The sequence below is a fragment of the Triturus cristatus genome, chromosome 5_2 (assembly GCF_964204655.1).
Source record: "Triturus cristatus chromosome 5_2, aTriCri1.1, whole genome shotgun sequence".
Taxonomy (NCBI): domain Eukaryota; kingdom Metazoa; phylum Chordata; class Amphibia; order Caudata; family Salamandridae; genus Triturus; species Triturus cristatus.
The window spans coordinates 1,100,006,347-1,100,016,279 of NC_140588.1; the positions used below are offsets into that span (position 1 = coordinate 1,100,006,347).

At 43.3% G+C, this 9,933-nt stretch overlaps 1 protein-coding gene across 1 annotated transcript in view; it reads left to right on the forward strand.

Annotated features, from left to right (window-relative positions):
• Positions 1-9,726, forward strand: part of LOC146829763 (nicotinamide N-methyltransferase-like) — a 69,670-nt gene extending 59,944 nt beyond the window's left edge. The window contains exon 3 of the mRNA XM_085606728.1: positions 8,773-9,726. Within this exon, the coding sequence (XP_085462854.1) occupies positions 8,773-9,211 (439 nt within the window). The 3' untranslated portion in view covers positions 9,212-9,726. The remainder of the gene's footprint in view (positions 1-8,772) is intronic.
• The last annotated feature ends 207 nt before the right edge of the window (positions 9,727-9,933 follow it).

The following is a 9,933-nucleotide window of genomic DNA, read 5'->3' on the forward strand; positions in this document are numbered from 1 at the left end:
AGTAAGGACATAAGGTATGCCAGCTCACATTGTTTAGGAGTGCATGTTATTGAAAGCAGATTACTGCCGTTAGAAAGCTGTGTGAATGTTGGTCTGATTGTGGGAGTTGGCATCTTTTTAAGAAAGGACGCAAGATTGTGGTTGTAAGCTTAGAAGCGCCATGTAGTTGGACATTCTTGGATAGTAATGAATGACTGCTATTGTGGTCGCACTTTTCACCTGTGAGAAAAACGTCTGTATGCTCTTTAAAACAGCGATATGTAAATGGGAGAAATGACTGCTCGTGAATAAAGGCGCTGCTTCATATAATCACATACAACATGACAAACAACATGTACACCTAGCAGACACAACAACACTATGTACTGTGGGAACCGTGGCTAGCCATGTACAAAAAGCAAACATGGCATGGCACCTCTGCCACACAATGCAGAATCCGGGGAGAGATGGGAGCAAAGTATGTGCGAAGGTGGCAAGTAATTCTCGATTATAAAAGTACACAATGCAAAGTCTTGAGGGGATGTGCCGGACAGACTTGAGTATGCAGAGCACAGACATGTGCATGTCAACATACACTGATGGTCTATTGAGTGAAGTGGACAGTGGACGCAACCATGATAGTACAGTCAGTAGGGAAGATTACGGAATGTTAGCTCGTACGTGCCCCCCCCCCAAAATGTTTAGGAAAGTGGGCTGGCTCGCCGTACGCAAGGCTAGCGTAGAGGTATGAATAAAAGGCACATTTCTTTGGGTGTGGTTCTCTTCCAGATTGGCGAACGTGTCTGCCAGGTCTGCGCAGCTTACACCGCCACAAGACTGACGCTGTGAGCGAAGGTGGATGCGTGAATGATGCTCTCAGCCTGCTGGTACTCAGAAACCATCATGGCCGCTGTGATGCATATATGCCCCACAGTTCACCTTTCGACACCGCTGTATGTGAAAGAGGGCCAACCACGTGCCGGGCCAAGGTCTGCGAGCTCGGAAGGCTCCTGAGATTAACGCTGGCTACCGTGACACAGGCACACAGAGCCCAGCCTGAGGCCCAGGAGCGTGGAGTGCTCTGTATAATAGTAACACAGTAGTCCGATAGGTACCAACAGTGGAACGGTGTTTTAATACCATAGTGGACAATGTTAGAACTGTATCTGAGAGTGGAGATGAAGGTACTCCCTTCGACCAGCTGCTACCAACTCTGGGTCCCAACAATGGAACGGTGTCTTGATCCCATAATGGAAGATGTCCGATATTACCTGCTGCTGAGTTTTCAGAGAAATTCCTCTGTTAAGGTGCATCACACTCTGTACTTCCATAGCTAACTGTTGCACATGATTATAGGGGTTGGCTGACTGCAGTCGGTGGAGTACACCGCGGTACAGCAGGTCCGAACAGTGGAACGGTAACTTGATATCACAATGAACGTTGTTAGAACTGCATCTGAGAGTGGAGATGAAGGTACCCCCTCCGATCAGGTGCAATGAACTCTAGGTCCGAACAGTGGAACGGTGTCTTGATCCCACAATGGACGATGTTAGAACTGCATCTGTGAGTAGAGATGGAGGTACTCCCTTTGACCAGCTGCAACCAACTCTGGGTCCCAACAGTGGAACGGTGTCTTGATGCCATAATGGATTATGTTAGAACTGCATCTGAAAGTGGAGATGAAGGTACTCCCTTTGACCAGGTGGAACCAACTCTAGGTTGCAACAGTGGAACATTGTCTTGATTCCACAATGGAAGATGTCCGATATTACATTCTGCTTAGTTTTTACAGAACTCTTTCCATTGAGGTGGTTCATGACCACAATACCGCCACCTTTATCCACTGGTTTGATTACGAGGTCAGGTTTATTTTTTAGGTTCGTGGTACAACGAAGAGTTTCCACCACCTTAACCTTCCAACTTTCCGATGTTCCCTCCATGACACAGCACCGCTCTCTACACGCTACTAATACCTTGTTTCTAATCCAGGATATCCTGACTGGGAATCTGACCCACATTGTTTAATTAACTGCTACCTCGCCCTCCAGGGACACGGGACCGTGTCCTCCTCAGCACCGCTCTAATTTCAGCAACCCGGTCCTGAAGATGATCCTGAGTTAAAGGATCAAAACGTCGTCGACCATTCAGCGCCAATAATAGCGCATTACTCTCTGTGGTTCAACCAAATAATTGTCTTCATTGAACAAACGTGTTAAATAATTGCTAGAACCACCAACACTCACTGTATATATCTATCCACCAATTTTATGTTGCACTGTTTTCCGCTGATTACACACTATCACTTGCGTCGCCACTTTTTGTGTCACTTGCACAATTGAGCACCAAGTCCAATTCGGGTTGTTTTTCGCATTTCATGCCTACAGTGCTGCTACAACTGTACTTTATTGCGTTTTGTAAATATATGATGCCAAGTGCACTATTCAAAATTTTGGACTGAGTCTCCCTTTTTCTTCCTTGCAATGTGATGTACATGCATTTCTAATTGTCCTGTATAATCATACCAGTTGAGAATTGTTGTTTTTTACCTCTTGTACTTGGTTATTGGGCTTAGTTGACTGGTATTGCTGGAATACACCGCGGTAGAGCAGGTCCAAACAGTGAATTAGGGTCTTGATTCTATGATTGAGGATGTCATAAGTTAAAGTCTGTGATGATTTTTGTGTACCCCCTCTGATCAGGTGCAACCAACTCCGTGCTTCCGAATTCAACGGTATGTGGCTGTGAGTTGTGAATGACCACTGGATTTAGTGTAGACTGCAGTTTGCAGGGTTCACAATTTAGATTGCGTGGTGATTGTTTAATTACAGAATCCAGTAGTTAAGTAATCAGAATGTCTATTGAAACATACACAATATTGTTTTAGTATACTTGCTTCAAGAAGTTTTTTTATATCAGTTATAGGTTTAGTGAAATGACCAAATTTATCTTGGAAGTCCAAAGGAACAGTGAATAGTGTAGACTGTGGAGAGATGTAATCCCAATTCGAATTTTTTTGAGTTATTCATTGTAGAATGCTCTGTAATTTAAGTTGTTTTATTTTGGAAAGAGGGAGTGAGAAAAAGTATTGATGGTTGTGTGTGTGAGTGCCGCTCTTAATTAACAATGCAGACAGTAGTGTTCACAATTCAGATCGAGTTGCTATTGTAGATGATGCATTCCAGTAAGAGAAGAGATTGCTGTAGTGTGCTCTGTCTGCACCACTCATACGCATAATTGCAGGCTCCGCACACGTTTTCTTTGCTTCATTTATTGCAAACTGTAGAGCCCAAGTCAATGCTACGTGACTGTGGGCCCTTGCTGAATGCTCTCTCTGGCCTATACTGCAGACTTCAGTGTCCACATTTGACATTGAGTCGGTATTGTAGATGATGCATGCCTGTAGGAAAAGACATTGCTCCAGTGTGCTCTGTCTGCACTACTCATACGCATCATTGCGGGCTCTGCACACGTTTCTTTGGCTTTGTGTATTGCAAACCGTAGAGCTCAAGTCAATGCTACGTGGCTGTGAGCCCTTGTGACTGCTCACTCTGGCCTATACTGCATACTTCAGTGTCCACATTTGACATTGAGTCGGTATTATAGATGATGCAGACCTGTAGGAAAAGACATTGCTCCAGTGCGCTCTGTCTGCATCACTGATATGCATCATTGCAGGCTCCGCACACTTTTTTTTGCTCCGTGTATTGCAAACTGTAGAGGTCAAGTGAATGCCACATGGCTGTGAACCCTTGCTGAATGCTCTCTCTGGCCTATACTGCAGACTTCAGTGTCCACATTTGACATTGAGTCGGTATTATAGATGATGCAGTCCTGTAGGAAATGACATTGCTCCAGTGCACTCTGTCTGCACCACTGATATGCATCATTGCAGGATCTGCACACGTTTTTATTCTTCGTGTATTGCAAACTGTAGAGCTCAAGTGAATGTCAGGTGGCTGTGGGCTCTTACTGACTGCTCTCTCCGGCCTACACTGCAGACAGTAGTGTTCAGAATTCAGATGGAGGCGCTATTGTAGATTAGGTAGTTCATAGGAAAAGACATTGCTCCAGTGTGCTCTGTCTGCAGCACTCATACGCATCATTGTAGGCTCTGTACACGTTTTTTTTTGCTTTGTGTATTGCAAACTGTAGAGGTCAAGTCAATGCCACGTGGCTGTGAGGCCTTGCTGAACGCTCTCTCTGGCCTATACTGCAGACTTCTGTGTCCACATTTGATATTGAGTCGGTATTGTAGATGATGCAGTCCCGTAGGGAAAGACATTGCTCCAGAGCGCTCTGTCTGCACCACTCATATGCATCATTGCAGGCTTTGCAGACTCTTTTTTGATGCTTCGCTGACGACAAACTGGGTAGGTGAAGTCACTTTACGTATCTGACAGTCATTTTTGACCGCTCATTATGGTCTACCCTGCAGGCAGCAGTGTTCATAATTCAGTTGAGTCGGTATTGCAGATGATGCAGTGTTGATGGCAACAGATATTGCTCCTAGTACGGCCTGTCTACAGCACGCATTATCGGTGGCTGTGCACATGCTGAATGCTTTTGATGTGGTTATGTGAGTGCACTAGAACTGATGGAGCATTTATGATATAATCTTTTTGTGTATTATTTCAGATCTATTGATTGTGTGTCAGTATACCACAAGTTGTTGTTCTTTTATGATGGAATTATTTCTGTATTATTTCACATCTACTGTCCCTACCTTACTGCAGCATAAATTATTGATTCTTTTAATATTGAGTTTCTGTGTGTGATCCAATGATTACTGTTGTAGTTGATGCTAGCAGCAACCATTGTCTAAAGGCTGGTTTAGACTTACAGCACACACATCCAGCACAGACGTCACTGGATATGTCACCATGGTAATAAAAAGGAGTCGAGCGTACGTGCCCGTATCCACTTCCCCTATCTATCTATGCCCGTGTGTTAATTATCTGTGCATGGTACTGTCTCTGGCCTGTACTATATCACTTTGTGTTGTGGACAGCGTATTGAACCATGTTACCTATGGTATTGGAGAAAAGTTCGATAATGTAACTTTTAGGTGTATGGGTATCATAGGTGGAAGGCTGCTTTACAGAGCATGAATATTGATGAAACTGATGGTTACATGTTGTTTGTAGTGTAAGATATGTGTATATTGCAAAATGTTTTGAACAAAGCTCTCTAAGCAGAAGAGGTGTGTCTCATGAAATGCAGTACAGATATTGACTACAATGGGTGGCGTTTTCGAACTGTTACAAAGGGAAATGTTATGAACTAATGAAATGCTTTTTTTTATGGTTACATGGCAATCGCGCAGCCAGTGCGCAATGAGACCGCACCCAATGTGAATTTGAGAAAATATATTTATTATAATATAAGTTTATTAGAGTCAGAAATGTATAACTGTTTAAAATATTTTTAATTATCGCTTGCTCTCATATACACTTTAAAGTTTTTTAGATATAGTTTAAAGAGAAAATAAATGAGGGATGGCGTATGTGGCGCGACATCGTATGTCTATGACATAATACAGGGCGTGGCAGCATGCACTCGTCACATACACAACACGCAGTGGGTGCCACCCTATACGTACATGACGTAACGCGCGGCTTGGTAGTGCGTACCTGTCGCATACCAAAGTAGCAGCTGGCATAACCTCATATGTACATGTTAGGGGGTTGCAATAAAAAAAAAGCATTTTTATTTTTTACATTTTCATCGGAATCCGCGGATCCAATCAAAAATGGAAAAAAAAAGAAAGCGTGGGTCCCTGCGGTTTATTCATTAGTGGTCCTCAGATGGGCCAGGTCCAGGGGACATTATGCAGATATAGGAGGCAAGTCACATGGACCTCCCTCTGGAGCTTACTAATGCCATAGGGACCACCACCTCCCCAGGGGTTCTCATTTCAAAACTGTGGGGTCTCTTGGCCCCCCAAGCCCCGGGTACCACCACCTACTTGGAGTTTTACTTGAAAATAATGAAGGGGGTTATAAAGACCCCCCTCTCCAGGGGCTGCCAGAACCCTGGGGCTTTAAATAGACATAATGCAGGTTGCCATGTGGCCCCCCTGCAGCTCCAGGGCTGCCATCTCCCCTGGGCTTTGATTAGACATAATGTGGGGGTGGTATGGGCCCACCTGCAACCCCGGGGGCTGTCACCTCCCTGGGACATTTATTGGAAATAATGCAGGGGGTGCCCAGCCCCCCTGCAACACTGAGAACCACCACATCCCCAGGGCAAATAGAAAGAAAGGAGGGGGCTGCACAGTCTCCACTCCTTGGACTGACACCCCCAAGGGCCAGCTACTGGAAAGTGCTATGGACTGGCAGAGCTGAATTGCTTGTAGACAGCATGTTCAGGAGCTCACCCTGTTCAAAATCAATGTCAGCTCTTGCAGGAGGCGGGGAGCCGACAGGGACTTCAGGGGTTTTCAGTCTCCCCTGTGGTCCTTCAGGCTCCCCCATGGTCCCCAACAAAGTGCCTTGGTGCCCTGGGTGGGACCAGGGCACCAAGACTAGAAGCCGGGCCCCAGGGGATGGGATCCTGGGGGTGAAATCGGCCCAGGAGAGGGGCCACCTGGCCGCGTTCCCTTGAATTTTTTTTTTAAAAGGCCAGGTCCCAGAGGCGTGAGGTGCCTGGGGATGAAATTAGCCCAAGAGGGGGTCACACAGCCCACCTCCCTATTGAAAAAAGTGCTGGCCCTGGGGGATGAGATCCCCATGGCCTAAAACGGCCCAGAGAAACAAAAAACAACGTTAAAGTGGAATTTTCCCCCAGCCGGTAGAGTGCCAGGACAAGCATTTGCAGAGTGGTGTTGAAAAGAGGGATGGCCTCAACAACCTCTCAGTAATCCAGCTGTGTGGGATGTCCTGGAGGTAATAGGAGGGGTAGTTGTCCCCCAAGGACCCTCTGGAGTAAAGTTTGGGGATGATCACTGAAGTAGGGGCAAAGAAAAAGAGGAGGAATGAGCGAGAGCGCCTGTTAGCTCCCTGACCAGCACCATACTGAGTGCTGATGGTAGCTTTCACAATTCCTTTACTCCTATGCAAGAGCAGCATTTTTCACTGTTCCCACCAGTGCAGAAGCACATTTATTTTCCATGACCGGAAGAGTGCGGCAGGGTATGCCTGTAATCTCTGGGCAGTGAACCATGGGGTCCTTGGGAATAGACTGCAAGTGCGCTCCAGAAAATGGGAACCCTGGAGCTGATCTTCAGAAAGGGGGGCCACACGCATATCCCCAGTTCCAACAGATATACACTGGCTCTGGGGAATGGGGTACTGAGTGCCGCTTTGAGGTTTGGGAAGAGGGGCAGGAGAACACTATTTTTATAATCATGTCCACAGATTCACGGATCTTGAAGGGATCTGCTGTGCTGAAAAAAAAATGTTTTTTGCTCCAGGGAGGGTGCCTCTGTGGATCCCAGCCAGGCCTGGGGGGGCAGGATATGCTAACTCTGCTCTTATATCTTTTTTAACTTTCATGTAGGACAGGGGACAGTGTCTCAGAGTCCTAAGGTGGCTATCACCATATCTTTCTTGATGTGATGGCAGCCAATCAGATCTTACTTTGAGATATGTTCGATCCACGGATCCTCCACAGCATGAAATATACAAAGTGTTAGAGCCTAAATATCTCTGAAACTATTGAGTGAGATTACACTAAATCATCAAAAGCACACTTTCTGGACGAGGATCTTGTTTTCTGCCAAATTTTGTATGATTCTGTTCAGTGGTTTTGCCTGTAGCTGTGTATGATTGTACTATTGAAAAATTATTAGGGAAAATGCCTTCTGGGACACCCCCTGTTTCTCGGACCCTGCTTGAGGGATAATCACCCTGAAACTTTTTAGTTAGGAGCCACGGTGAAAGATCATTTTTTACAAAGTTCTTTGAAGGTTTAACAAACAGCGGCGAAGTTATAAACAAACAAAAGAAATGCTTTTCCCATGGAAACGTTGTTAATATAAACTTGCTTTATCTTTGGGGGATGTGTGCATGATAGCAGTAAAGACGCTTCATATCATTCTGATCTACTATACACTTATTTTCGCAGCTCTAATGGCATACAAGGTTAAAGAGCAATGTGTAAAAAAAAGATTAGATGATGACATCAGTGAAGTCATCAGTAATGACATTAATAATATTATTTGAGATGTCATCAGTGATGTCACAATTAATGCCATAGAACATGTTACGAGTGATGTCATATGTGAGGTTCCTTGCTCGCTGTGCCACTGGATTCAATCTAGCCTGTCTGATGAGTGGTGATACCCCAAAACCGGTCCTGCCAATGTGTGCTGGACTGTTCCTATGGGGAACAGGGTCAAGACTGATTTGTATATATCTTGGCCTAAACTGTAGTGATGTGGTGTGGAAGATATAAATGGATGAACCCATATCTGTGACTGGGGGTGAGTATTTGAAGTTTCGCCACGCTGTCCATCATTTTATTTTGTGATGTTGAAATGTGAGGTCGTAAGCAGTGCATAGGCAAAAGTTGTAGATGGCTATGCTAACTATGACTGGGGAATTTTTGTGACTTTTAGATCAAAATGTTAATGTTTTCACTGGCATATTGACCTAACTGTGAACTTACTTTAACTTTAATTTTTTACAAAGTATTCCTAATATATATATATATTTTTTTACCTCTGATCTGTTTCTGTGAATATATATTGAAATATAGTTATACACAGATCTTCTAATATTAAAATGTTCCTTTAAAAACTGAAAGGACTGTGAAAATTCACCAGCTATTAACTTTGTTTTGTTTTTTTTGTAGGAAAAAGTGGGTTGAAAAAGAAGAGATGCTGAAAACAAAGATCAAATGTCTTCTAAAATTTGATGTGCTTCAAAGTAATCCATTAGCTCCAGGGGTGTTTCCTGAAGCAGATTGTATTCTTGCTGTACATTGTTTGGAAAGTCTTTGCCTCAGCAAGGAAAACTATTGTAGTGCTCTGAAAAATATTTCATTACTCTTGAGAACAGGAGGGTTCCTTGTAATGTTTGGGGTACTTGGAAGCACTTGTCGCATGACTGGAACACGCAAGCTTCCAGTTCTATGCATGGATGAAGAATTTTTGCAATATGCTATTAGAGATGCTGGTTATGTAATTAAATCATTGGAAGTTAATGCACGTGTTGAAAATAATCTATTTTCAGTGTCAGATGCAAATGCATTTTTTCTGCTTATTGCGTGTAAAAGAAATGATATTTGTTAGTCTCCTGGCGTAAATGAAGTATCAACATAACATAACTAGGACAATTCCTAAAAAGGAAGAGAGATCTTATGACTTATATCATGTTTCTAAATCCTTTAGTTTCTATTTCTATTCATATTGTACATGTACCAAAATATTTCCTCCATGTTTATGTGGTTAGTTTCCATACATTAGTACTGTGCCTTAGTTGCTGCTTTTTATGTTCAACAAAAAAATATTTATATACTTGCAATCAGCAATCAATGATGTCATTCATCAATTTTATATGTTATGTAATCTATTCTAACAGAGATTAATAGCTAGTAGTGGGTGCTATGCAGCAGCATTATATATTGAAGAAAAGTTGATAAATATTACTGTACTGCATTAATCTGTTGATCGGTTAGTAATTTCTAATAAAAACGTAACATGATCATCACAGGTTTCTCCTTCAAAACCTGCCATCCCCAGAGGCTTGTAGCTTTGTTCGCATTCAATTAGGTGACCTATTAAAGGGAATAATATTAGTGCTGTGCAGTCATGCCTCTAGAGTGAATGTTGATACTTAATACCCTTTTCCAATTTTTAACAGTTTATACTAAAGAAGGAAAACATGTTTTGGTTCATTTCCTTTGAAGTGGACAAGTTCTCATATTTTTTTCTGTTTATGTGCCCTGACGTGCTCCTTTTATTGATTTATTGTTTTAACTTGGGTGGATGGCACAACACAAACACCATGTTGA